We start from the raw sequence: 27144 nt of genomic DNA, 5'->3' as shown, positions 1-27144 counted from the left end.
AACAACATAAAATGGCTTTTCACTCCTTTCATGCAGCCAACCCCAGCTCTCCCCACCAATAAAAGGACCAACGAGGATCAGAGGGGCCAGAAGCTTCCTAAGCAGCGCATCTGCCACTCTCGAAATCCCCGCTCACTCAGCCTCCATCCGCTCAGACCAACACCATGTCGTGCCGCTCCTACAGGATCAGCCAGGGATGTGGGGTCACCAGGACCTTCAGCTCGTGCTCGGCTGTGGCCCCCAAAACTGGCAGCCGCTGCTGCATCAGCGCCGCCCCCTACCGAGGGGTGTCCTGCTACCGGGGACTGACGGGCTTCGGCAGCCGCAGCGTCTCCGCCCTGGGCTCCTCTGGGCCCCGCATAGCAGTGGGCGGCTTCCGCGCTGGCTCCGGTGGCCGCAGCTTCGGGTACCGCTCCGGGGGCGTGTGCGGCCCCAGCCCGCCCTGCATCACCACCGTGTCCGTCAATGAGAGCCTCCTCACGCCCCTCAACCTGGAGATCGACCCCAATGCGCAGTGCGTGAAGCATGAGGAGAAGGAGCAGATCAAGAACCTCAACAGCAGGTTTGCTGCCTTCATCGACAAGGTCAGTCAGGCCTGGGATGGTCCAGAGATGGCCCCAGCGCTGCCCTCCCCTCGTGAAGGTCCCAATCTGTAGGGGAGCCAGCATCGCAGCCGGGAGAGGGAGAGAGGTACCAATCAAACAGGCGGAAGGATCCGTTTTCTCACCCGAATCCAGCAAAGAATACCGGGGGCCCAGTGTGGTCCAGAAACGGAGTCTGTGGTCTAAAGCGTGTGTGCTTCCCGAGGCGGGACAACGTGGGCTTGTCAGAGCGGCCGCTGAAACACGGAGCACTGGGTGCTGGCAGAGTGGGGGACGGTGGGGAGCGTAAGAGGCAGGTGATGGGACCCCCGGGGAAGTGGCTGGGGCCACGCTGCAGCCCCATCCTGGCTCCGCCCCTCCGCCGCGTGTTGCTTGTCTGTATAACAGAAGCCGCTTGGTAAGCTTGGTGTGAGAATTAATGCGCTTATGCCTGAAACGTGCTGGCACATAGTAAGTGCTTGATAAATGTTAGCTATTAGCTTTCTTTCCCGAGGACAGCGGTAAGCGGGGAAGGGTGACAATGAACCAACCAGGCTTGGCAGCCTCCTTCGTGGATGCAGAGCTGGGAATGGGGAAAGAGGCCCAGCAGAATGTGAGAAACCTCGTACTGCCATGGATGCCTCCCAAAGAGGCCACCTCTGCCCCTCCCTTCATGTTGCCCACCCCCCCCCCCACTCCCCCACAAGGTCTCACTCTGGCAGAGGAGACAGGATCCAACTCTGAGGTCTGGAATGAAGGGCAAGGGGGCAACAGAAGACACCTTCCCGCTATCACTTACTCTTTAGTGATCTCAGTTAATCCTCAAAATGACCCAATGGCGCAGATATTATCATCTCCATTTTTTGAATAGCAAATTGAGGCTGAGGGAGTTTCGTGGGCTGCTCAGACCAACTGTGCTGGGTAGGTAAAGGGGACTCAGGGGACATCAGATCCTGACTCCATCTCTTACTAATTATGAGATGATGAGCTAGTCATTTCACACCTTGGGGTCTCTGTTTCCCCTTCTGTACTCTGGGAGAAATAATATCTTAACGTGGTGAAGAATTGAATGAAATTGATACATACAAAGACAAAGATGTGTGTGTGTGGAGTGTGTGTGTGTGTGTGTGTGTGTGTGTGTGTGTACGCACACACATGCACGTGCACACATTTTAGTAATCCCTGGCACCACAGAGTAAATATTCAATAAGTGTTTTTGCATAAATGAATAAATGAAGTATAACTGGTAATTAAGGTCATAGTTAAATTGCTTGAACACTTAATGTGGGTCAGAAACTGTTCTAAGCACTTTACATGTAGTAACTTGTAAAATCTCCACAACGTTAAGGAAGGTACTGTTATCACCTCTGTTTTAAAAATGAGAAAAGCAAACACCCAGAGTTTAAAAACTGCTCCTTTACAGTGGCAGACCTGGAACCTGAATCAGACCTTTGACCTCAAGTCCAAGGGCAGTCACTCCCTCAGTGCCTTTCTAGGGGGCTGGGAGCAGGGCTCCCTGAGTGGAAGGCACTCCAGGGCTCAGCTATCCAGTCCTCTGACGGCCCTATTCTGAGAGCATCAAGGCAAAGAGAGTTCTCAGGGACCGCAGCTCCTCGCCGAGCTCAGTCTCTCTCTCCCACCCTGGGCTGCAGGTGCGCTTCCTTGAGCAGCAGAACAAGCTGCTGGAGACCAAGTGGCAGTTCTACCAGAACCAGCGCTGCTGTGAGAGCAACCTGGAGCCTCTGTTCAATGGCTACATCGAGACACTGAGGCGGGAGGCCGAGCTCGTGGAGGCCGACAGCGGGAGGCTGGCCTCTGAGCTCAACCACGTGCAGGAGGTGCTGGAGGGCTACAAGAAGAAGTGAGTGGGACACCCCCCCCGGGGGGGGGGGTGATAACAGGAGGGGGCGGGGTTTGGAAGGCTCCGCCCACAACCCTCTTGAAGCACCTTCATTAAGATTCCTGCGTCTGTCCACCCGGGGCTGCCCAGTTCCCAAGAGGGTGGACGGTAGGTTTCTCAACTGCTTGGAGGCCAGTGGGTCTTAGAGCTGCTTTGGGGGAGCAAGGAAACCCAGCGGGGTTCTACAGCTCTCTTGTTCCTCCCTGTCTGAGACACCAGCTCTCTTTGGATCCCGGATGCACAGCTGATTTTTGTCCCTGGAGGACAGAGTGTGCATTGCCTGATCTCATGGCAGAGGCAGCAGCGCTGGGGTGGAATAAGCCAGGCTGGGACAGGGCTAGCAAACGAACATCACACAAGATAGACCAAAGAGAGGACAGGAAAACGTTTACAGAGTTAATCCCTTTGGACCCCCCAGAAGAGCTTGCCCCGGAGCTGGGATGCTTGCCAAGCCCTGATCTCTCAGCTCCCGCCCCTGTCTCCCCCACGCCCAGGTATGAAGAGGAAGTGGCTCTCCGGGCTACGGCAGAGAACGAGTTCGTGGTTCTAAAGAAGGTGAGGGGGCTGGTCATGGGGCCAGGAGGGAGGGGCACCCTCCAGTGGGTGGGGGAGGTCACCACACCCCCCACAGGAACCTTCCCTGGGCCTCCCCCCCAAACACACGCCCCCCCCCCCCCAGGATGTGGACTGCGCCTACCTGCGGAAGTCAGACCTGGAGGCCAACGTGGAGGCCCTGGTAGAGGAGTCTAGCTTCCTGAAGCGCCTCTATGATGAGGTGAGGGGGCCCTGCCAACCAGCCAGGAAGCGGGGAGGGGAGGCGTGGAGACCCGGGGAGGAGGAAGAGGGTGGTCGTGTGCATGTTTGCCCCTCGAGTGATGGAAGCATGTAAGGAACATGCATGTACACACATGTAATGGGGTGTCTTGCATGCCTGTCACAGACACGTGCACACAAGTTCCAAGGGCTGTGGTGTGCACGAGCATTTGGGCCTCTCTGCACCTGTGAGCCTGTGTGCTGCAGTGTGTGTGCCTGTATGTTGGTCTCTACATGGATATGAAAGCGAATGTGTGGAGGGATGGGAGGCGGGGGGGGACAGGAGGGGTTTCCAGTTAGAGAAGGGTCTTAATTCCTGGACAGATCACAAGTCCTAGCATTCAATGCCTGCTGAATGACTTTTTTGTTGTTAACTTTTTGTCTTTTTAGGGCCGTACCCACGGCATATGGAGGTTCCCAGGCTAGGGCTCCAATAGGATCTGTAGTCACCGTCCTACACCACAGCCACAGCCACAGCCACATCCAAGCTGCATCTGTGACCTACACCACAGCTCATGGCAACACCAGATCCTTAACCCACTGAGGGTGGCCAGGGATTGAACCCACGTCCTCATGGATGCTAGTTGTGTTCATTAACTGCTGAGCCACGGAGGGAACTCTCCCTAATGAATGACTTTGAATCGGGCCTTTATCACATACTGGGCTTCAGTTTCCCCATTTGTTAGTCGGGGACTGTCCCCAGCTGGCCTCCAGAGCCCCTTCTGGCTTTATTGTCCTACGATGCAGCTGTGTGCAAATAGAGGGGAGTAGGAGTCATGTGTTGTGCATGACCAGTGCCCCCTCCAGGGAGTGGACACAGACCCCAGGGGTAGAGTACATGGCCAGGACCAGGCACCAGAACCAAAAGCATTGGCTCTTGGCCCCCCAGGAGCTCCAGATCCTCCATGCCCACATCTCAGACACCTCCGTCATCGTCAAGATGGACAACAGCCGGGACCTGAACATGAATTGTGTTGTCGCCGAGATCAAGGCTCAGTACGACGATGTTGCCAGCCGCAGTCGGGCTGAGGCTGAGTCCTGGTACCGCAGCAAGGTGAGTGGCCTAGGACACCTGCCTCCTAGACATGGCAGTGGGAAGGGTGGAAGGTGTATGTTAGCAAAGCTTTCTTTTGTCTGGAGATTTGGATCTTTAGGGATGGTAAGAAAAGGACAGATTTCCATTTGGGTGGCAGAGTAGGGCTGCCATGTATGGTTGCCCAGGCTGAGCACTGCACAACCTGCACTATCATCCATGTTGTCCTGAATGAATGGGGTGTCCCATCCTGAGCACATCTCTGCTTCCCCCAGTGTGAGGAGATGAAGGCCACGGTGGTCCGGCACGGGGAGACCCTGCGCCGCACCAAAGAGGAGATCAACGAGCTGAACCGCATGATCCAGAGGCTGACAGCCGAGATTGAAAATGCCAAGTGCCAGGTATGCGTTCCAGGAGGGCTTGAATACCCAGCACAGGCAGACTGCAGCACTGGGCCCTTTGCCCCCCAGAAGAGCAAAGACCTGGCCCTAATCAAGCTTCGCAGTGTGCCCGTGAGAAAGCAGGGGTCCTGAGCAGTGACAGGGGCTCTGCCACTTCACACAGCACTGGAGCTGGGATGAGCCATATCATTGATGTCCCCTTCTCTGGCCACCCAGCAACAACCAACCAAGGAGAGATGGTGAAAAATGCCCATCTCCTCACTCAGGTTCATAGTCCCATTAACTACCCGTCCCTAGGTAGTTAACCTACCTTTTCTCTGGAAGCCCTCCCCCAGTTCCCTCAGTTCAGGTGAGTCAAACTGTGCTTTCTCTCTCTCATCCTCATCCTCATATCTCCTTTCCCATAGCGGGCCAAACTGGAGGCTGCCGTGGCTGAAGCTGAGCAGCAGGGCGAGGCGGCTCTCAACGATGCCCGCTGCAAGCTGGCGGAGCTGGAGGCCGCCCTGCAGAAGGCCAAGCAGGACATGGCCTGCCTGGTCAAGGAGTACCAGGAGGTGCTGAACTCCAAGCTGGGCCTGGACATCGAGATCGCCACCTACCGGCGCCTGCTGGAGGGCGAGGAGCACAGGTGGGGCTAAGGAAGACACTGGGGGTCTAGAAGGAGGCAGCCCTGGTCCTCTATGGAGTGTATTTCCCTGAACCCAAGTGTGAGCTGCATCTCTGCTCACTGCTCGAATAGGCCAAGCTTCAACAATAATTTACTGAAGGCTATTATGCGCCAGGCCTGTGCTAACTGATCATTTTAATCCTCACGAGCCAAAGAGGTAAGTATTGTTTTTCCCATCCAAAGACAGGGAAATAAGGCCCAGTGTTCAACGACTTTCTTGTGGCCGCGCAGCTAATAAGCGCAAGAGCCAAGCCCTGAACCCAAGACCGGTGCCTCTAAAATCCATCCTCTTCTAGTAGCTTCTTACAGGAGGCTGCAGCCTGGCCTGCCCAGAAGGCATGTGCTTTGTAAGGACACTCTGTGCTGCAGCTCTTCATTGGCCCCAAGCCCGTTCATACCCGCTGCTGTGTTAGCTTCAACCCTCCTTTCTGTGAGCCTGATCAGCGCTATCCAGGGCGGGCCGGGTCGCTGAGATTGGAAGCAGCCAGTGGAGTTCAACATCTGACCCACCTCTGCGGAAAAGCAGAGGGTCTTTTGTCTCTGTGGTCAGAAAATGGTTAAAGAAAGAAAGCGAGCATCTAATGCAGACTTTGGGGGAATGCGTCTTGCCTCTCAGAGGTTGGATCTGTGCACAGGAGGGCCCCCCTGTGCCCAAGCAACCATCTGCCTCAAAGACCCCAACTCAGGGCCCAGCCTTAACAGAGCTTCTCTCTCCATAGGCTGTGCGAAGGCGTGGGCTCCGTGAACGTTTGTAAGTACCTGCTTGAAACCCTCCTAGAAAAATGACTCTGTTCGTGGGCGAATCTGAACCTGACAGCCAAACCCTGTGAACCTGGAATGTTCCTGGCCTGGGAGGAGAACTTTTATGCCCCCATCAGCCCCAGCTCCCGCTCCTCACAGGGAGCACTCAGCCGAAGGCAGAGTTGAGCGCCCTCCACTGGTGTATCTGTGAACTGCAGGCCAGGGAAACAGGATGGGACAGCTTGGCCCCTCTGGGTCTGGAGGCCCTCACTTTCTTCTCGCCCCGCTGCCCTATAGAAGGGCTGAGATGCCGCGAGGAACAGGGCCTGAGTCGTGAACCACTAAATCCCTTCGAGGAGGAGAAAGCTCCTGTAATACAGGAGCCGCTTAGGACCTGCCCTGGGGTTGGTGACATCATGGCAGGCCATTGAGCCCTCCATGTCCCCTCTCTTCCCACAGGCGTCAGCAGCTCCCGCGGCGGAGTCAGCAGTGGAGGCCTCACCTATAGCACCACCCCGGGCCGCCAGATTACCTCTGGCCCCGTGGCCACCGGCGGCAGCATCACGGTGATGGCGCCCGACTCCTGCGCCCCCTGTCAGCCCCGCGCTTCCAGCTTCAGCTGTGGGAGCAGCCGGTCGGTTCGCTTTGCATAGAGTCAGGAGGCCGTAACTGTGTCCCCCCAGCACAGAGTGGTGTGTGAATGGAAAAGGTGTGCTTGCTTCCAGAATCTTCCATGTGTTCCCATGAGGGAAAGACCCTTCGCTGCTCTCCGCCACCTTCTCATGTTTTAGGGAGTTGTTTCCTGGTTCTCTTCCAGGCTTCAGTTAGCCATTCCTGGCCCTGTCACTCAACTCTGATTTGATTTCTAAATACCTGCGGCCAATTTGTATTATTCACCAAGCTCTCTGGGACCCTACCAGTCATCTGGAGCGGCTGGACATCATGGAAGCTTAGTCTTCCCCTGGCACAAGGAATAAGCTTAACCATCCAGCCAGGCCTCCCACAACCTGATAATCAGGAAGGAACTCCACCCTCCCCAGCAGCTCCCCTCTCCCAGCTGCGAAGGTCTTTGCAGGAAGGAAGCACTTGCCCCTTGGTCATTTTTGTTTGTGTTTTGCTTGTCCCTCTGAATGGCTGCCTTCTTCTGAGTTAACCTGTTCCAGCCAAACGCCTCCTGTGACCTCCCAGTTGAGAGGCTCATTATGGGGAGAATTCTTTTGACTTTGGACAGGTTTGTTATCCAGTGCACCTTGACACATTTCAAAGAAAACTCCATGGTTGTTCCAGATCGCCCCCTGCTGGTGCAAGAGGGAATCTGTCCAATGCGGAGGGGATAGGATGGAGAAGGTTAGGCCACTTCCTGGGTCTCCCTCTTGTTATGACTGTCTGTGGGTGCCTCGCCTTCTGGGTTGTCTTGATCTGTGTTTCAATAAATGCTGCTGCGATGCAAAGATACATGATCTTGTGAACAATAATGTCTCCGCTCTGACCCTCTCCAGCTGGCCAGTCCTTCCCAGCCCCGAGCCGCATTTTCCCAACTCTCCAGTGATTCCACCTCTTCCCGTCCACCTCTCTAGCCTGACTCCCACTCAGTGCCCCTCAGGCCTGGACTGTATAGCTCCAGATTCCCACGTGACCACTTTCTCCCCACCCCCACTGCACCCCACCCCCAGCACACCACATCCCAGACTCCTGGCACTCATCTCCTACCACCTGGTTCAAAGCAGTTCCCAGTGTATGCCCTCAGTCCTTTTCCCCACCTGCTCCTCGGCCCTGTGCAACCCTTCAACCCAGATGCTAATCTTCCCAGACGCAGGCTCCACCCCATGGAGACAAGTCCTCCCTCTGAGGCCTCCCGAGACCGTCCCACGTGGCCACACAGGCCATCCCACACCCCTCTTCCCATTTGCCTTTGTTCAGTGCTCTCTCTCCCTGCTTACCTCCCCCCACACACACATCTCCTCTTGCCCCGCAGGGCCTCAAATCCAGAGGATCTCAGTGCCTCCCCTTGTGGTTTGGAGCCAGGGAGGTCGCTGGGTGCATCTGGACACTGGATCAAGTGGAAGTTCCTGGAGAGCAGGAAGTCCCTCTTCCTGGCTTTGACCCCCCAACTGCATTCCAGGATGGGGCCCCATAACATATCAGGCTGGGAATGGTTGGATGAACTCGAGTAGCTGTAGAGCAGGAGCTGTAGGCATCCGTCTTCTTGGACTCAGCTCCATTTCCCCATTAGAACAGACTGGCCATCACTAGTCCAGGCAGATGTCCCCCTGCCGGCTGGCCCTGCTGCCCCCTTCCCCAGCTTGTCCCCAGGAGGAAAGTTAAGGCCCTATGCATTCTGAGGAATCCTCGTTTCAGGCCCAAAGGGTTGTAATTCCACTGGAGGCTGCCAGCACCTCCATCTCCGGAGTGCTCGGGCTGTTGCTTTTTGAGGTTTGCCGGCCCATACCAGATGCGCCTCCTCCGAAGGTTCTTGCTGTTTCCTCTTCATTTTCCCACCTCTGTGCCCCGAGAGCGTGGTTATAATCACGATAGACCAACATTCCATTTAGGAATGGAATCCGTTTATAGGAAAGGTTAAATTTCCGAGTTGAAAAGTTAAGAGGTCAAAATTTGAGCATCAAGTCTGCCTGGTCTCAGTAAGATATTGGGCAAGAAGTAGCCTCCATGCTGTGGGCCTCAGTCTGGGGATCTGTGAGACAAGCCTTTTCCAGCTCTGCGACTCCCTGCAGTTCTGGATGGCTGGACTGAGTCTGTGCTTGGGGACATCACCTTGATGGTACCGTGGTTCTGGGCCAAGTATAACTAAAATGCCAAATCTGATGACCCCAAATACACCACACATTGATAAGTCAAACAGCCAGGAGCTGGGAGATATCAATAGGTTTTTAATAAGTTTCCATGCTTTGTGTGCATGGCAGCCCGAGGTGCCATCAGCTTATAAAAATGAAACCTCTACCCGACCCTCCTGGCAGCCAACATCAAAAATGCAGAGCAAGCGCTTCTGTTTTCAAAGGATTCTGGGGCTGCTACGGTGCTCTCCTGATAAAAGAGCTGTTCCTTGCAGAAAGCAGAGTGTGCTCCAAGAATAATTGAGGATTAAAGTTTTATTATAAAAAAAAAAAATGGGGGAGTTCCCATCGTGGCTCAGCAGAAATGAATCCGACTAGTGTCCATGGGGATGCAGGTTCAATCTCTGGCCTCTCTCAGTGGGTTAAGGATCCGGCATTGCCGTGAGCTGTGGTGTGCGTCACAGACGTGGCTCGGATCCCACGTTGCTGTGGCTGTGGTGTAGGCTGGCAGCTGTAGCTTCTATTCAACCCCTAGCCTGGGAACCTCCACATGTGGACGGTTCCGCCCTAAAAAGCAAAAAAAAAAAAAAGTCAGGTAAGCTTGGGCTTTGGAGTCTCCTCCATTCCTCTCAGAGGCTGCAAGCCCTCCTCCACTGTTAGGGGCTACATGGGAGCTCATTGTTGCAACGGCTCTTTCTGTTGACCCATGAGACTCTCCACCTTGCTCAAGCGACATCCTGTTTTCACCGCTGGTGCCGACTTTCCCGACTCCAAGACCCTCCAATCCCATCACCGTGGGACACCACACACCTCTGACTTTCTCATGACTACGTGACCACCAGAGTCCAGCTGCAGACGAAAGAGAAACTAACCTCCCCCCGCCTCCAGGAATCCAATTGCCCATCTTCGGGGTATAAGAAGGCCCCATGAGAAGGGCAGGGACTGGCTCTTCTCAAGGGTCCGTCACCGTCTCTCTTGCCCCTCTAATAAATTTTCTTCTTGCCTGAACACCCGGCTCGTTCGCTTTTTCTCCACGCGCTCGCCTGACCTCCACCGAGTCTCAAATCCCCTCTGCTTTGGATCATCCTCACAAATGCCCACCCCCAGGCCGCTCCTTCTCCTGCTCCACCCCCGCCCCCGCCCCGGTCGCCAATCCCCGCTGCAGTCCTTGGGGTCTCAGGAAGTACAACCTGGAGCTGTTACCCGAGCCAAGCAAGGTGAGAAATGCAGATGAACCCCAAGACCAAGGAGATCACAAAGTGTGTCCCTCTTTGGAGTGGATGTGGACATGGGCAGGGACCCTCTGGGAGTCTGGGGTGACGGTTTGCATTACTTGTTCTTTTTTTTTTTTTTTTTTTTTTTGGTCTTTTTGCCTTTTCTAGGGCCGCTCCTGTGGCATATGGAGGTTCCCAGGCTAGGGGTCCAATTGGAGCTGTAGCCACCGGCCTATGCCAGAGCCACAGCAACGTGGGATCCGAGCCGTGTCTGCGACCTACACCACAGCTCACAGCAACGCCAGATCCTTAACCCACTGAGCAAGGCCAGGGATCGAACCCGCAACCTCATGGTTCCTAGTTGGATTCGTTAACCACTGTACCACGACGGGAACTCCTGCATTACTTGTTCTTATTCCCTTGGTGCTAGGGGACCATGAAGGGAAGAAGGGAGTAGCAAGGGAAAGGAGTGGCCAGAGGCGGCCCTCAGAGGATGACACCTCACCCTCACCTGGCATTTAAAAATGCTTTGTTGCAAAAAAAATAAAAATAAAAAAATAATAATAAAAATAAAAATGCTTTGTTGAAACACTTCAGGGAGTTTAGGGATGGGGGGGATCAAGGGCCACTTGTTTCTTTGCATGGTCTTGCAATAAACCTTTCTCGTTCAAAAAAAAAAAAAAAAAGGAACCACCAGAAGCACAACTATGCATATCCACATCCTCCAGCATCACCGTCGTCGGAACAAAAGGTAGACCCTCCCCCATTTCTACCACTGCCCCCTCCCCAGCCCTACCCTGGGGCACCAGGTGCCTGGTACAACTCCTTTTGCTCCATAGAGCAGACCTGGTGGCCCTTTGAACCTGCTTCTCTCCCCTGCTGGACTGTGGTGGGATCCAGACTGTGCTGTGCCCAGGACGCAGCCCCTGCAGGACCCTCTAAGCCGAGGAGGCTGAGACTAGGGGGGAACCACACTAAAAAAGATCTAGGTCCTCCCAGGGTCCCAGGGGACCGAGGTGCCTCTTGAGGACAGCTTCTCTGATACCTTTTTTTTTTTTTTTTTTTTTTGTCTTTTTGCCATTTCTTGGGCCGCTCCGGCGGCATATGGAGGTTCCCGGGCTAGGGGTCGAATCGGAGCTGTAGCTGCCAGCCTACGCCAGAGCCACAGCAACGCAGGATCTTTGCTATGTCTTGAGCCGCATCTGCGACCTACACCACAGCTCACGGCAACGCCAGAACCTTGACCCACTGAGCAAGGGCAGGGATCAAACCCGCAACCTCATGGTTCCTAGTCGGATTCGTTAACCACTGCGCCACGACGGGAACTCCGAGGACAGCTTCTGAAAGCATCCGAGGGATGGCAGTGCCAGGGAGACCCACGCCAAGGTTTTGCTATGTCTTGAGATCAGATGTGTATGCTTGTGGCAAAATTATCTTCTACCCAGTCAGGTCTTTTTCACGATCCTTTTTTTTCAATCCCAAATAAGGTAGAAGAAATAAGAGGTCTTCCTGAAAACAAGTGAAAGAAGGCTGCCCACCAGAAACTCCTCTCTCCATCTCATCACATCGAGGCGCCCCCTTGCATCAGAGGGGACTCTGAACGAACTTCCCTGGTGGGTGGGACTTCTTGGGGCCTGTCAGTCCAGGAATAGGCTGGAGACAGAGTTCCCCACTGAGTTGTCCCTGTCCAGGCCATCAGGGCAGAAATCTGAGTTTTAATTCTGGATTCTCACATAAGGGGCATGTGTAAACCGCCCCATAATAAGGTCTGTTCAAGGTTCTGAGAGCAGAGGCTGTGGGGAGATGTTTCTACAAATGCTTCCAGGAGGTTCCTTTATGTCACCTCCCATCCCTTGTCTCTGAAGAATCAGTAAGGGAGGATCAGTTAGAACCCCTCATCCAGGAGCATTCTGAGGAGCCAGGATTTTATTCCCAAGGAACAACTGAGACAAGGCAATGGCAAGTATATGAAGGGTGACATTCCCTAGACTCCAGTTTAAACCTTGGAATAGCTGTGTGACCTTGATAAAGTTACTTAACTTCTCTGGGCCTTAATTTCCTTATCTGTAAAATGAAGATAGTACTATTGCCATGAGCCATGAATGAAATACTTTTATGATGTGCCAGACACTTAACAGAGGCTTGTGAACACAGATTCCCCTCTCCTCTTTCCTGTCTTCGTCCCCATTCCACCCAGTGGGAGTGACCCAGACTGGCTCTGACCTGTTGACAATGTCCAAGGAGAAATGCAAAAAAGATGAATCTGATCCTGTGAGAATCCGCCAGAATTAGCTGACCCGCCCACACAAACCAGTGACTCAATTTTTAGTTCTTAAAGGAATCACCTGGGAGTTTGTTTAAACTCAGATTCCTGGGCTCATCCCCAGAATTCCTTTATTTTTTTTCTTGTTACAACCACACCTTGGCTTATGGAAGTTCCTGGGCCAGGGGTCCACCTAGGTCCTACGCCACAGCCACACCAACACCAGATCTGAACCTGGTCTGCAATCTATAGATGCAATTTTGCAGCAACGCTGGATCCTTAACACACTGAGTGAAGCCAGGGATCGAACCACATCCTCACGGACACTATGTTGGGTTCTTAACCTGCTGAGCCACAACAGGAACTCCGGGAATTCTTGATTTAGTAGTTCTGGATAAAGCTCTGCATCTGCCTATTTAACAAGTCCCTCCACCACCCCCCTGGGGAATCTCGACATTGGTGGTAGTCCACGGACCACACTTGGAGAAGCACAGCAACATTTGGGGAGAAAAATGAAGGGCACAGGCATGGACTTGGTTACTAGGAGAAAACTTTTGCCATGGGCTTTTAATCACGCACTCCAAAAGAGAAAAGAAGCCACGCAGGAATCACTGAAACACAATACAATTCCAAACCACCCATAAAAGAAACGTGTGTAGATTAGCCTCAGTCTTTCCATCCTGACACAGGCATCTGGAAATGAGCAGAGAGCATCTGGGGATATGTCATCTCCTGACATAGAGCATCTGGGGATGCTCTGGAAACATACAATCTCTCAGATCAAAGGAGAGGCCCCCCAGAGCCCCAGCTCCACTTCCCCTGCTGTCCGCTCAGTGTTAAGGGAACATGCACGGCCCCTCGTCCAAGGGCAAAGCACAGGGGTGAACCCACACACTGCCATCCCCTACCCGGGTCCCTGACCTGAGGGCCTGGTGTGCAATCAGCACTCAGTAAATGTCTGCTGACCTGATGTTAGTTGGGGAAGAAAATGACTATGCAATTTGCTTCAAAAAGCCTTCACATCCCTTCCCGGACCACAGGGAGGGGCAGCCCAGTGGAGCTGGCAGGAATGCCAAACCCAGGGTTTGGTCTCAAAGAGTAAATCAGAACCCCAATGAGGACACTGGAGAGTTAGTTCCCAGTAAGGGACCATCACTAAGCTGACATTTGGGCCTAAGCGACCCAAGTTTTCCCCATTCCCCACTTTCCACCCTCACCCCCCGGGAGACCCCATCCATCCAGAGTCCCACCCACCACTATGCAAACTGCACAGATGCTGCACTGGAACAGGCCCCCACTACAGAGGAGGAACAGAGGGCACCACTGCTGATGGACATGCTGCCCAGGCCACGAGGGACCGTGGAACCGGGACCCCCGTAGACCACGCCACCCTGGGAGTGGCTTACACCTGTAAGGAGATGCCAGGTCAGAATACTCTTTCATTCCAGATCATGCGACCCAGAATTCTTTTTAGAACCAGTGACTTAACTCTCTTCATCCACGGAGGGGGCCAGTGACATGAAATCTTTCTAAACTACAGGGAAATCTAGGAGTTCCCATCATGGCTCAGTGGTTAACGCATCCGAGTAGGAGCCATGAGGTTGCGGGTTCGACCCCTGGCCTTGCTCAGTGGGTTAAGGATCTGGCATTGCCGTGAGCTGTGGTGTAGGTTGCAGACACGGCTCGGATCCCACATTGCTGTGGCTGTGGCATAGGCTGGTGGCTACAGCTCCAATTGGACCCCTAGCCTGGGAACCTCCATATGGTGCGGAGCAGCCCTAGAAAAAAAAAGGCAAAAAAACAAAAAACAACAACAAAAAAAAACTACAGGGAAACCTAAAACCACCACCATCTTCTTCCTGAAGGAGTGTGGTTAGCGAGGCGGACACCTAATTCTACGTGACTAATGGTGAAATGTTGAAATCGTTAGGCAAAAACTGATTGATCGCAGTAGAGGAATCTTCTAGAAATATGGTTGCTGGAAAGGTGAGGGGAATAGATAGACCTCTAGGCTCAGGTCTGTATACACACTGAATTATTAAAGAGAGAGTTTTAAGAGATGCCTTCAGTGGCCCCATCTGATCACCATATACATCTCATGGTTTTTTCTCATAAAATATTGGACCACTTGAGGAGTACTCTGGGTAGCTGAAAGAGTTGGGTTGCTTTTAGAAGAACCAGTTAGGGGGTCAGAATCTGCCCCTTTAGGCTTCACAGGTGTTCCAGAAGGATCCATGGAGGGGCCGGATGTTTCGGACCATCCATTTCTCTCCATTCCTATCTCCCTGACTCAGTGCCCAGTGGACAGAGGTTCAGTCCCCAGCTAGATGCAACCTGACATGAAGACCCTTGACACCCAAAGAATCATGTCCGCCCCCCATACACAAACTTACAGATGTTGATCGAGCCCACGCCTTCACACAACCTGCAGGGGAGAAGAGAGTGAGTGGTTAGAACCTAGTTCCTCTGCTCCCGGAGCAGGCTTGTTCTTTGTTGGAGACCACGGAACAGCTGGACTCGGCAGAAGACACATATCTATGGACAGAGTTCTAAAGGACAGAGTCTCCTTCAAGACAGGATAAAGGACTTATGTAGTAACCATGCTATTCTAGAAACAGCTGCACTACGTCCTAAGGATACCTCCTATGATACCACTAAGAAGATAATCTTATTGCCTATGCCTGTCCCTGCTCACCAATCTTGTCGCCCTCCTTAATCCCACTAATAATAATCTCATCACCTTCCTTAAGGAAAATCATGTGGGCTAAAGCCTAGGTGCCTTTGTTCTGCGGAACAGAGTGCCTTCTGGTCCCCCACTTTCTCAACGTGAGCATCTTGCGTGTTCTGTTACACTGCACCGTCCCTCTTCCAGGATTCCCTGTTTCCCTGCAGCGCTGGGCATGGCAGTTCTCCTCCATCCTGAAGGAGGGGAGGAGAGATGAGGGGCAGGGGCCAGCTGCCTGCCTATCTGCAGATGGCATCGGTGTTAGTACTGCCTCCTGGGATCCCCAAAGGACAGGGCAATGTTAGCCTGCAGGATCCATAAGGCCACGGTGTGCCCTGTTTACTTCTCAGCCACAGACACTTAGGGTACTAAAAGATAGGGGTGGGTTGGGTGGGATGATGTGGGGTCCTAGAAATTCCAGCAAAGACAAAGAATAGGTGATGGGAGCTCCTGCTGCCTAACTGGACACTGCTGGGTAGGAAGAAGCTTGCTCAGCATCCGAATGGGTCCATGTTTAATCCCGTGGTTTAAATTCTATCTCAGGAGTCCCATTGTGGCTCAGCAGTAAGGTACCCAACCAGTATCCATGAGGACATGGGATCAATCCCTGGCCTTGCTCAGTGGGTTAAGGATCCAGCATTGCCAGGAGCTGTGGTATAGGTCACAGATGTGGCTTGGATCTGGCATTGCTGTGGCTCTGGCATAGGCTGGCAGCTACAGCTCTGATTAGACCCCTAGCCTGGGAACCTCCATATGCCATGGGTTCAGCTCTACAAAGACCAAATAACAAATAAATGCTATCTCAGACATGCACCCGACTTGACGAATTCAAAGGGAGGCTGGAGGCCTCATGGTTCAGAGCCTAGAAACAGACCACCTTGGCTCAAACCTGTCTGAGCTACCTACTGGGTGACCTTGGGCAGGTCATCTAACTTTTCTCTGCCTCATTTTCTTCAGCTGTAAAATGCGAATGGGCAAAGCCTCCTTGCATTCTCTCACAAGCATCTTATTTTAATAAATCTATGTCTTGCCTATCAAAATAAATAAATAAATAAAATGGGAACGGTGGAGTTCCCACTGTGGCACAGTGGGTTAAGGATCTGGCATGGTCACAGCTGTGGGCTAGGCTGCAGCGGTGGCATAGGTCACAGCTGCGGCTCAGATTCAGTCCCTGGCCCGGGAACTTCCATGGGCCATATGCCGTAGATGTGGCAAAAAAATAAAAATAAAAATAAAACGGAGATGGTAACACCACCTCATAGGACTTTTGCAAATTCTGTGCATAAAAAGCCTGGCGAGCAGTAATTCCAAGGTTAGTGTTTGCTGTGAACACTATGGAAACACCTCGTAATGATGAGACATTTATTCCAAGATCTTACACTCTCCATAAACTCTCCCAGCTCCCTCGCACCCACCGGTATTTTCTGTTCTACGTCTCTCCCCCCATTTTGCTAACTCCCAGTCCAGTTTCAAAACTTTTCCAGTCCAGCAAAACTCTACTCTCACTCATTTGGCCTGACTCAGAGCCTCTCTCCCCTCCACAGCTTCTCAGGGGAAATATGCTTCTGGCTCACCTTCCTGCCACATGAAGCTGGTTTTGCCACAGCCTCAGAATGGTGCCCTTCTGGAATATTCTAGCCAATTATGGTACCTGTTGAGTCACAATGCTGGCAGCCGCTATCTCCAAGCTGAGTGATTACACCTGCTTTTATTTTCTTATTTTTCTGTATTTTCTGCAACAAGCATGACTTACATAATCCATTTACACATGCCATATGCACGAGGTAAAGGTCATGAAAAGGACAACAGGGAGGGCCCATTGAAGATGGTGGTTCAATCCCTGGCCTCACTCGGTAGGTTAAGGATCTGGTGTTACCGTGGGCTATGGTGTAGGTCGAAAATGTAGCTCAAATTCCGAGGTGCTGTGGCTGTGGTGTAGGCTGGCAGCTGTAGCTCTGAACTTCCATATGCTATGGATACAGCCTTAAAAAGAAAAAAAAAATGCCACGTAAAAGACAATATGCTAAACCACCTTTTCCAACCTCACGCATAGGGAACAATGCATCATTCATTGTATGATTGAGTTATTAACATGCTGGTGACTATTACTGTAATGAAAGGATGCCGAGTGCCTCCCTGCATGCTGGCAAGTGGGTTAAGAGTTTATGGGTGCAAAGGAGAAGACAGCGCTGGTGGCTTATCCAGAGGCCTCAGGAAATGGACAGAAAAGTGTACCATGATTTGTGGTGCAAATCCAGCAGCACAGCCAGCTGCCTTGGGTGCCACTCTTGTCAGATTCTTAACCCTAACCAAGTTAGTAAGGAAACTTTCCGTGGATGGCCACCCTGGCTAGAGAGAGTCTCATTCTGATAATCACCGGTTCCTTTCTGCACTTACTACGTCCCAGTAACTCAGTGAATCCTTGCAACAGCCTGAAGTGGTGGGTTCTTTGATTGTCTGTCTCATAGATTAGGACACTGAACCGTAGAGGCTCTGAGCTAGAGCTGGGATTTGAACCCAGGTGATCTGGCTCACAGCCCACGATCTTTTTTTTTTTTTTTTCTTTCTTTTTTTTAGGGCCGCACCCGTGGCATATGGAGGTTCCCAGGCTAGGGGTTGAATTGTGAGCCTACACCACAGCCACAACAACATGGGATTCGAGCCATGTCTGCAACCTACACCATGGCTCACGGCAATGCCAGATCCTTAACCCACCGAGCGAGGCCAGGGATCGAACCCTCATCTTCATGGATACCAGTCAGGTTCTTAACCAGCTGAGCCACGACAAGAACTCCATCATAGCCCATGATCTTAACCTCTATACTCTACTCCCCAGGCTAGCCTGCTCCCCACAATGGGACCCAGCTGGAAGACTGCAATGAGGTGGTACCTCAAGGCGAGAGGCCGAGGCCCCATCCGAGAGGTAAACCCACACTGCAAATCCCTCCCTTGCTGACTTCACTTGGCATCGCTTCTTGGCTCAAACTGTCAGTACAGCCTGAAGTGTCCTGTCCCTTTCCTGACCCCTCTGCCCCCCTCAGCAACTCTACCTCCTCCCCTGAGAAGCCCATGACAGCGTCCCTGGGACACTGAACCCCATCACCAGAGGATGGATTCAGGTCTTCCCAGCTGGGCAAGGAGGCTCTACTCGCTGGTCCCGGACACCCGACTCTCTGGGTGGGTAGGAAGCCTTGTCAGCGCATCCCCAATCCAATGGCCTTTCACAAATCTTCTGAATGATTCCAGCTCTCGCAACCCCCTGAGATGTGACCACCAAAACATCCTTTCAACCAGCAGGTCAAGTAGTTGCCTGGGAATGAGCATTAGGAGCTGCAGGAGGTCCCCGTGCAGGAGGGGAAAGCTCCCTGGAGCGCCAGCCAGGAGGCTAGGGCCGTTCTTGGATGAGCCCTTCCCTTATCCGGAGCCTCAGCTTCTTCCTATCTGGGAATGGGGAAACGGCTGGTCTCTCTAGGTCTCCAGCGACCTCCCTGTTTGAAATCTCTCTGCCTGGAGATTCGTCAACAAGGCCCTTGTCTCCCCAGAAGTGGGGATGAGAAGAGGCCCTGAGCCCCGTTCTCACCGTGTCTCCTCACCCTCCAGGAGTTTGCGGTAAGTAGCGATCTCCACATGCAGGCCCAGCTTGGAGTTCAGCACCTCCTGGTACTCCTTGACCAGGCAGGCCATGTCCTGCCTGGCCTTCTGCAGGGCGGCCTCCAGGTCCGCCAGCTTGCAGTGGGCATCATTGAGGGCGGCCTTGCCCTGCTGCTCTGCCTCGGCCACGTTGGCCTCCAGCTTGCAGCGCTGTGGGGAAGGAGGGGCGGGAAGGAGCTTAAGAAAGATGTGGGCGTGGGAACTCTCATGGGTCTCCCTGACCTGGGTCATCCTAGTTCATCTCCATTCAAAACGGTCCATTGTTAAATGAACCTGGCAGGGAAATCACAGCCATTTAGAGCTTCCTTCTTTTTTTTTTTTTTTTCTTCTTTTTTTTCTTTTTTAGGGCCGCACTCAGAGCATATGAAAGTTCCCAGGCTAGGGGTCAAATTAGAGCTGCAGCTGCTTGGCCTACACCGCAGCCAGAGCAATGCCAGATCCTTAACCCACTGGGTAGGGTCAGGGATCAAACCGAGTCCTCATGGATACTAGTTGGGTTCGTTACCACTGTTGTAAAACTCAAGTCCATAGTGAGCCTTTAGGGAGAGGAAATATCAGCGCTAGAATAGGGCTACTGCTAATATGAGGTAATTTGTGATATTATCTTCTATTTTTATACTGTTGTGTTTCCAAGGCACTTTCTGTGCCTTGGAAAATATTATCTTATTTGACCTTGACATTACTCTTGATTTTGTCAGAACAGGCAACATTATTCCCATTATGCAGATGAAAAAATTGAGTCTCAGAGAGGCTGTGACTTGCGCTGAGCTACCCAGCTGATGAGTGCCAAGCCCAGGGTTTCAGAGGCCTCTGCCCAGGGTCTCATTCTTTGGCCCACTGAGGTCAGCATGTAGGGAGAAATGCCTATGACAACACCCCACACACTAAATAGAGCTCCTCCCTCTGTAAGTTCCTTCCGTGTAAGGTACTCCTGCAGCTCAAAAACAAAATAATAATAATAATGGTAATAATAACCCAATTTTTAAAATGGGCTTAGGACTTGAATAGACATTTCTGCAGAGAAGACATATAAGTGCTAACAGGTATATGAAAAAAGGTTCAACCTCACGAATTCTCATGGAAATGCACATCAAATCCACAGTGAGCATCCCCAATATTTTATAACTTTACATGGAGCATAATAGATAAAAATTTTGAATCGCTGCATCATACACCTGAAACTAATATAATATTGAAAATCAATATACCTCCATTTTTAGAAAGAGAGAGGCGAGGACAGAGAAAGCAGGAGACAAGCACAACCCTAAACCATATGGTCTAAGGTGTATTTAGGAGAGAGAAACAGTGAAAGGACACGGAGGACAATGAGAGCAGAATTCAAAGGCAGACAGATGAATCTTCTCCCTAAACATCCTGTGCGCTGTTGGTCCTTCAGATGCTGATGGTTAAAATATAAGCCTCTCCTAAGTTAGCAGCAGCCTCTCCTAAGTTAGCAGCAGCCTCTCCAGGCGGGAGGAAAGCAGAAAGCAGACCCGCAGCAGCAGCAGTGCGCTGACCTGCTGCTTGGTGTTCTCCACCTCGGCCGTCAGCCTCTGGATCACACGGGTCAGCTCCTTGATGTCCTCCTTGGTCCTGCAGAGGGTCTCGCCCTGCTGTGTCACCGTGGCCTTGAACTGCTCGCACTTCGGGTTGGGAGACAGACGTGGGGAAACAGCTGATGATCTCGAGGTGGCCGAAGAAGGGGCTGGGATGCAGCTACGCAGAGCCAGCTCCCTGTTCCTCTGGAGAGTCCCGCCTGCTGCCCCTGCTCTGCCCAGACCTCCGCAGCAGCCCCCCTGAGTGCAGGGGTGCATCTCCAGGGGAAGCTCCAGCTTCCCAAGGATCCTCTCTGCCCTGCTGGAGGTGACCCTCCAGCTCACCTTGGTTTGGTACCAGGACTTGGCCTCAGCCTGGTTGCGGCTGGCGACATTGTCATACTGACCCTTGATGTCGGCCACGACCGAGTCCCTGCTGAGCTCCCGGCTGTTGTCCATCTTGACCACCACCGACGTGTCAGAGATTTGGGACTGAAGAAGGTAGATTTCCTGTAGGGGACACAAACCAGGGCCTTCCGCTCCAAAGCCCCCTCTGACTCCCACTTCCGCGGATAATCCAAAAAACAGCCCCAACGCTGAAACTTCAGAAAAGAAGTTAGAAAACTCCTGGCAAGTCAGGACATTTTTTCAAGTGCCGCTTTACTAAAAGGTTAGATTTTGGAGTTCCCATCGTGGCGCAGTGGTTAACAAACTCAACTATTATCCATGAGGAGGCGGGTTCCATTCCTGACTTCACTCAGTGGGTTAAGGATCCAGCATTGCTGTGAGCTGTGGTGTAGGTCACAGACGTGGCTTGGATCTGGCATGGCTGTGGCTGTGGTGTAGGCTGGCAGCTGTAGCTCTGATTCGACCCCTAGCCTGGGAGCTTCCATATGCCACAGATGCAGCCCTATAAAAGATAAAAATAAAACATAAAAAATAAATTTTTAAATAAAAGCCTAGATTTTGGACCTTGACCTCAAGGCAAGGAATAAAGTGGAATTCCACTAATGCCTGAATCCACAGAGGTAGATTTCTAGGGATAGAGACAAACTGGATCCCTCCACTTGGGGCCTAAACTACCCAGATCAGCTGTGACTATCTGCATAAATCTAATGCACCAGATTACAGATAGGTTCAGAGTCCTGGGTTTTCTAATTGCATTTTCACACTACCCAAATTAATAAGATACGATTATTATATCCATAGCAAATCTTCACGTTGTGCTGTGTAGACAGGCAATGAATCACAGTCTTTCGAATATTTTTCATTTGTTTGTTTTGGGGTTTTTTTAATTGAAATATAGTTCATTTACAATGTTGTATTAGTTTCAGGTGTGCAGCAAAGTGATTCAGTTAGACATACATATCTATCTTCTCTTCAGATTCTTTTCCCTTATGGCTTATTCCAAAACACTGAGTATAGTTCCCCGTGCAATCAGTGGGTCCTTGTTGGTTATGTATATTTCATATATGGTCTCGTGTATATGCTGATCCCCAAAAAGAAGGGCATAACCCATTTCCATTTTGAAAGGAGACCTGAACCAGAGAAGAACCTCCTCTGGTCCCAAAAGGAAAGAATGTTGAGGCCCTAGAAGAATAAGGAAGGTAAAACTTTTCCTCGAACCAGGCAGAAAAACCAAGAAACCCCCCCCTCGTCCCTCCCCCACCTGCTCCTCCGGAGATGGACAGGGACACTCACCTCATCATGGAGGGACCGCAGGAAGCCCATCTCCTCCTTGAGCGCCTCCACGTTGGCCTCCAGGTCAGCCTTGCGCAGGTAGGCGCAGTCGATGTCCTGAAGGGGACACACAGGAGAGCAGGGCACAGGGACGTTCAGTGCCCCTGGACCTCTGCACTCTGTAGGGAACCTTGAAGCCATCCCCCAGCCCCCCACTCTCCCATCACATAAACCTCAGTGGGACCCCTCGATGGAATAGGAAGTGGAGAGAAGCCTGACCCCTTCTCTCTAGCTCCTCGAGAATTGGGGATCCTGCAGGAGCAAGGAGCCTTAGCACGACAGCCCGAGGTGTCAGGCTGCTGCCACCAAGCCCACAGAGCACGACCACGTGGTAGCCGCAGAGCCAGGGGTGCACGTCCCCAGCAGGTGGTCCTTGGCACCCAGATCTGGCACCACCCAACACTCATGCAGCTGACTCTCCTGCCTGAGGCCAAGGTCACACCTCTCCTGGCAGATTTTCTACCAGCCCTCTCTCTGCTTCGTGGTTGCTAACAAATAAGGCATCTGGTCAGCATGTTATGTACAAAGAGCATCAACATCCTGAAGCCACAGGGAAACCATCAGCAGATTTTCCCTCTGGTGTTTTCATCTGTATTTGCACTGAATGAGGCCACAGCTCATCCAGTCACTAGCAAGTCAACACCTCCCAATCTGGGAGGCAATGTCCTCAGGAGAGTGAAAATGATTTGAAAGTGACCTTTTCAGCTAATCAGGGAGTTTGCAAAAAGCCACACAGCAGCATGATGAGGTCCCTTCTTCGGAAGCCTCCATCAGCCTAGTCTGGGTTCCTGCACCGGGGCCAAGCTGGCTTTAACAGCCAGACCCACGGGCCAGCCTCCTTTTGCCAGGGGACTGGAGGGCCTGGCTGCCACAACCAGACTATTGTGACCTTGGCAAGATGCCCAGCCTCAGAGCATCCAGCATCCAAGATGTAATTCCTCTCCTTGTGGGAAGAGTCACTCACCTTCTTCAGCACCACAAACTCATTCTCAGCTGCGGCCTTGAGAGCCACCTCTTCTTCATACCTGCAGAGAGAGGGCACAGGTGGAGGTCCCCGGGGATGAGGGCCTTGGGCTGGCCAGGGGAGCCCTAGGTGTTCATGGCTCCCTGGTTCAGCCCTTGACTTTCTGTGTGTCTTCAGAGAAGAGGCTTGGCCTCTCTGGACTTCTGTTTCTCAGCCATAAAGAACCCACTAAAAGGATGCTGGGTACGGAGTCCAGGTGCCTGGTTTCTGGTTCAAACGGAGGCTGATGTCACTGCAAACCCTCAGACGAGGCATTGAATCTCTCTGCATCTCGGATTAAATTGCCTGGTGTGCGATCAGGCACTCAGTAAATATTTGTGGGATGAGCGAAAGACAGATGCTCCGGGGCAGGGGGGTCTTTCGACCCTGAAATTGTACACAAGGGCCAACCCGCCCCATGACGGTCATCCCCCCTCCCCCAACATCCAAGGCCTTGAACTCATGGAAGCCGCCCACAGTGCCCAGACCACTGGGGGCATTTCCACAGCCCTCCTCTAACAGTCTGGCCTGTTCCCTTGCTCTTATCCTTGGAGCAGCCCTGGCCCAGTCTGACAAGGAAGATCAGAGTTCCAAGAGCACGGTTTTCACAAGTTTTTAATGACAGGGGTAACTGGGGCTGCTATAAAGTCTGAGCCCTGTCATCACCGGCCCTCACACCCCTAGAGCGGGAGACAGACCTTGACACCGGCAAACGGAATTTGTGTCCAAGTTTGCCTCCCCCGAGGGGAAGAGAAAACTCATTGCTGGACCCATCTGGACAGTAAAGCCTGATCTCCCAAGACCAGGATTTCAGTTACTTCCCAGTAAAGTTATCGGGACAGATTATGTCAAAATTACCCTGCACTCTGTCTGTACCTACCAGGTAAAGAAGAGCAAGTTCACAGGGACCCACTGAATCTAAACTAGGTAACAGCCAGACTAGAGATTTACATGGGCCTTTGAATTGCGGAGCCTTGCAGAACAAGATGACTTATCTGCAGAATCAACAAAATTATCCAGGGTCATCAGATGCCTTGAATGGCACGGGCCAGATCATGTTCAAGGTCTCTCTCCCAGCACCTCTCCTTTCCACCCATCCTAGCACTGACTGCTCCCAGCCCAACTGTTCGCCATTCTCCTGCTTCCTTTGTTCCTCTCTCTCCATCTCTGGGTCAGGTTGTGCCCTGGATGGTGTGATCCACCTTTCCCACGCTGGGAGCTCTTCTTCCCTGAAAATCTTTGCCCAGTTCCCAGGATAGGGCTGCAAGAGCTGGAAGCTAAAGCAAAGATACAGCAGACCGATAAAGCAGTACCACCTGCTAGGTAGCCTGCGATGACCCTGACTTTCAGCCATTTCCGCCTCCAGGAAAGTTGTGTGAGCCCAGCCAAGACCCACCCCACATCTATAACCACTCCCAGCCCAGCCACACTCACTTCTTCCTGTAGCCCTCCAGCACCTCCTGCACGTGGTTGAGCTCGGAGGCCAGCCTCCCGCTATCAGCCTCCACGCACTCGGCCTCCCGCCTTAGCATCTCAATGTAGCCATTGAACAGCAGCTCCAGGCTGCTCTTGCAGCATTTTCGGTTCTGGTAGAACTGCCACTTGGTCTCCAGCAGCTTATTCTGCTGCTCAAGGAAGCGCACCTGCCACCCAGGGTGGGAGAAAGAGACTCAGGGGCAGCCCCGGGAGGGGCCAGGTCCCCCAGAGCTCTCTCTGCTCTTGGGGATGGCCCCTGATCTTCAGATCCCATGACCTTCCCCCAGAGGCCAAATTATTTGGCAAAGTCAGAAAACGCAGGTCACAATTGTTCCCCAAGGAACTACCAACATCACCTCATCCCTTCTCCCAGGAAGAGCATGCAATTTATTTGTGATTAATTTATGCTGTACAGAATGACTTAACATCTGATCCTGCGAAAATATCCCAGACCACATGGGGTAGGCCCAAAAATGGACCCTCGAGAATGCCCATAGCCCACTCCCTGGAACCTATGAAAAAGTCACATTACATGGCAAAAAGGACATTTTATTGCCTTTTTTTTGCAGATGGATCTGAAAATCAGAGTGTATCCTGAAAAATTAAGGTGGCCCCAAGGAAATCACATGGGCCTTTTAAAGCTGACAAGGAAAGGAGAAGACTGAAAGAGATGCTTAGGAGAAGGAGGCAGAGGAGAGATCCGAACCACGAGAAGCTCTCGACCTCCATCACCTTTGAAGATAGAGACCAGGCCATGAGTCTAGGAACATGATGGCCCCTAGAAGCTGAGACAAACCTTCAGCAGCCAGCCAGCGAAGGAGCAGGGACCCGGGTCACCCAGGCACAGGGACCTAAGTTCTGCCCAAAGCCTGACCCCGAAAGTCTTCCCCAGGGCTTCCAGAAGAAAATGCAGCCCTGCTGACATCTTGATTTTGGCTTCATGAGGTAATAAATTTGTGTGAATTTAGGCTGCTAAATTTGTGAACTTTTATGGCAGTGATGAAAAAAGGCAGCCCCTGTGACTCTCCCTCGCTCTGACCATAGACGGGCGATCTTGCAACATCAGAGAAGTACAGTTCAATGGCACCTCCACGGCTCTCCTCCTTAAGTCTCTCAACTCACTGTCTTTTTTTTTTTTTTTTTTTTTTTTTTTTGCTTTTTGCTTTTTAGGGCTGCACCTGCAGCATAGAGATGTTCCCAGGCTAGGGGTCGAATCAGAGCTGCAGCTGCCAGCCTACACGACAGCACAGCAACGCCAGATCCGAGCTGTATCTGTGACCGACACCGAAGCTTGCAGCAACACCAGATCCTTTACCCATGGAGGGAGACCAGGGAGCAATTCCTCATCCGCATGGATACTAGTCGGGTTCTGAACCTGCTGAGCCACCACGCAAACACCTCAACTCGCTATCTTTCATCTGTGTAAGTGTTGAGTCAGGGAGGGCATTTGGGCTTGAAGTCCTGGAAATTCTCAGCCTCCTCCAAAGTCTCTCAACCAGGATAGAAGAGGAAGGGAGCTTCTGGCTCCCCTGCGTCCTGGCTCCCCTGCCCACACTGAGAATGGCACCATCTCCTCTAGGAGAGGGTCGGACACCAGCCTAAGAAGAGATGCCCAGGCATCTCTTACTGGGTGATGGCTGAGATCCAGAAGATGGGGCCACAGACACACACTGAGCACCAGAAAGTGTTTCTGGTTCCACTGGGTGTTTCACATCCAGGACTGCATTGGAGTCTCTAGGCAACATTTGAAAATCAAGACCCTGATTCAGGGTCCGTGTGCTCGGGGCTAATCAGTAGCAGGGCAGGATTCCAAGTGTTGGACCTCAGTCCATCACTGGGTTCCAAGGCCCTTATGTTTCCTAAGCCACAGCCCCAGGAAACAACCCAGACACCCACCTCGTCAGTGAAAGCAGCGAACCTGTTGTTGAGACACTTGGTCTGCTCTTTCTCCTCCTGCTTCACACACTGCGCTTTGGGGTCGATCTCCAGGTTGAGGGGCGTGAGGAGGCCCTCAATGATGGACACAGTGGTGATGTAGGGCGGGCTGGGGCCACCAAGGCCCTCTGCCCGGTAGCCAAAGCTGCCCTCGCTGCGGAGAGGCCATTTACAACTCATTGCATCCGTGGGGCCCCCAGTGCACACAGGCTCTGGCTGCTGAAGCCCTCGAGACACCTGTAGCCAGGGCCACCTGGACTGCCCCTGCAGAAGGCCAGGCCACCAGCAAAGCTGTGAGCCTCAGGCTTGGGTATGACGGCCGAGCAAGAGCTGAAGTTCCTGACCCCGTGGCCGGAGCTGATGCGGTAGGAACGGCTCACCATGCCTCTGCTCAGCAGGCCAGTGTGGGGGACCAGGATGGGGACGCGGGGAGGATGGAAGGACAGCAGGTCCCATGCTGAAGACCACGAGTGCTCCTGCCTTTTATCAGGCAGACGACAGGCCTCCCGACAACATAAAAGGCAAGAGAGTTATTAAGGCCATTTACGAGCGTGGGAATCTCCCGCTAGGCAGACCCAGAGGAAAGTTGGAACTTGCCTCCTTTAATAGGTGTATCAGGGAGACCCTGTGTCACAATAAACCTGCCCCTGCCTTTTCAACCCCACAGGCCTAGA

General features: G+C 52.5%; 2 protein-coding genes across 2 annotated transcripts; one reads left to right on the top strand and one right to left on the bottom strand.

Annotated features, from left to right (window-relative positions):
• Nucleotides 1-89: 89 nt before the first annotated feature.
• LOC100524022 (keratin, type II cuticular Hb5) lies at nt 90-7591 on the top strand. Its single transcript, XM_003126159.6, has 9 exons — nt 90-584; nt 2234-2442; nt 2976-3036; nt 3161-3256; nt 4184-4348; nt 4603-4728; nt 5136-5356; nt 6115-6146; nt 6596-7591. The coding sequence occupies exons 1-9, from the start codon at nt 165-167 to the stop codon at nt 6787-6789; spliced, it is 1524 nt and encodes a 507-aa protein (XP_003126207.3). The 5' UTR covers nt 90-164; the 3' UTR covers nt 6790-7591.
• Nucleotides 7592-13661: 6070 nt separating this feature from the next.
• Nucleotides 13662-26853, bottom strand: LOC100525573 (keratin, type II cuticular Hb5-like). The gene is given in 10 exon segments (XM_013984607.3): nt 13662-13813; nt 14799-14830; nt 18711-18931; nt 20299-20424; nt 20662-20826; nt 22018-22113; nt 23021-23081; nt 24494-24702; nt 26432-26658; nt 26661-26853. Coding segments are annotated over 10 exon segments (1482 nt in total).
• Between the last annotated feature and the right edge of the window lie 291 nt (nt 26854-27144).

This window comes from Sus scrofa, chromosome 5 (genome assembly GCF_054392235.1).
Source record: "Sus scrofa isolate SSC_HxYL_T2T_F1_AM1 chromosome 5, Sscrofa_HxYL_maternal_Yorkshire_Landrace_v2.0, whole genome shotgun sequence".
In the NCBI taxonomy this organism is placed as follows: Eukaryota; Metazoa; Chordata; class Mammalia; order Artiodactyla; family Suidae; genus Sus; species Sus scrofa.
This window is presented reverse-complemented; position numbering and strand designations above follow the sequence as displayed.

Bases quoted from the DNA above. Each gene is read 5' to 3' on its own strand.
- LOC100524022 (XM_003126159.6), top strand. From the start codon at position 165: ATGTCGTGCCGCTCCTACAGGATCAGCCAGGGATGTGGGGTCACCAGG. The intron at 585-2,233 runs GTCAGTCAGGCC...CCTGGGCTGCAG, and splicing joins TTGCTGCCTTCATCGACAAG to GTGCGCTTCCTTGAGCAGCA. The intron at 4,349-4,602 runs GTGAGTGGCCTA...TGCTTCCCCCAG, and splicing joins AGTCCTGGTACCGCAGCAAG to TGTGAGGAGATGAAGGCCAC.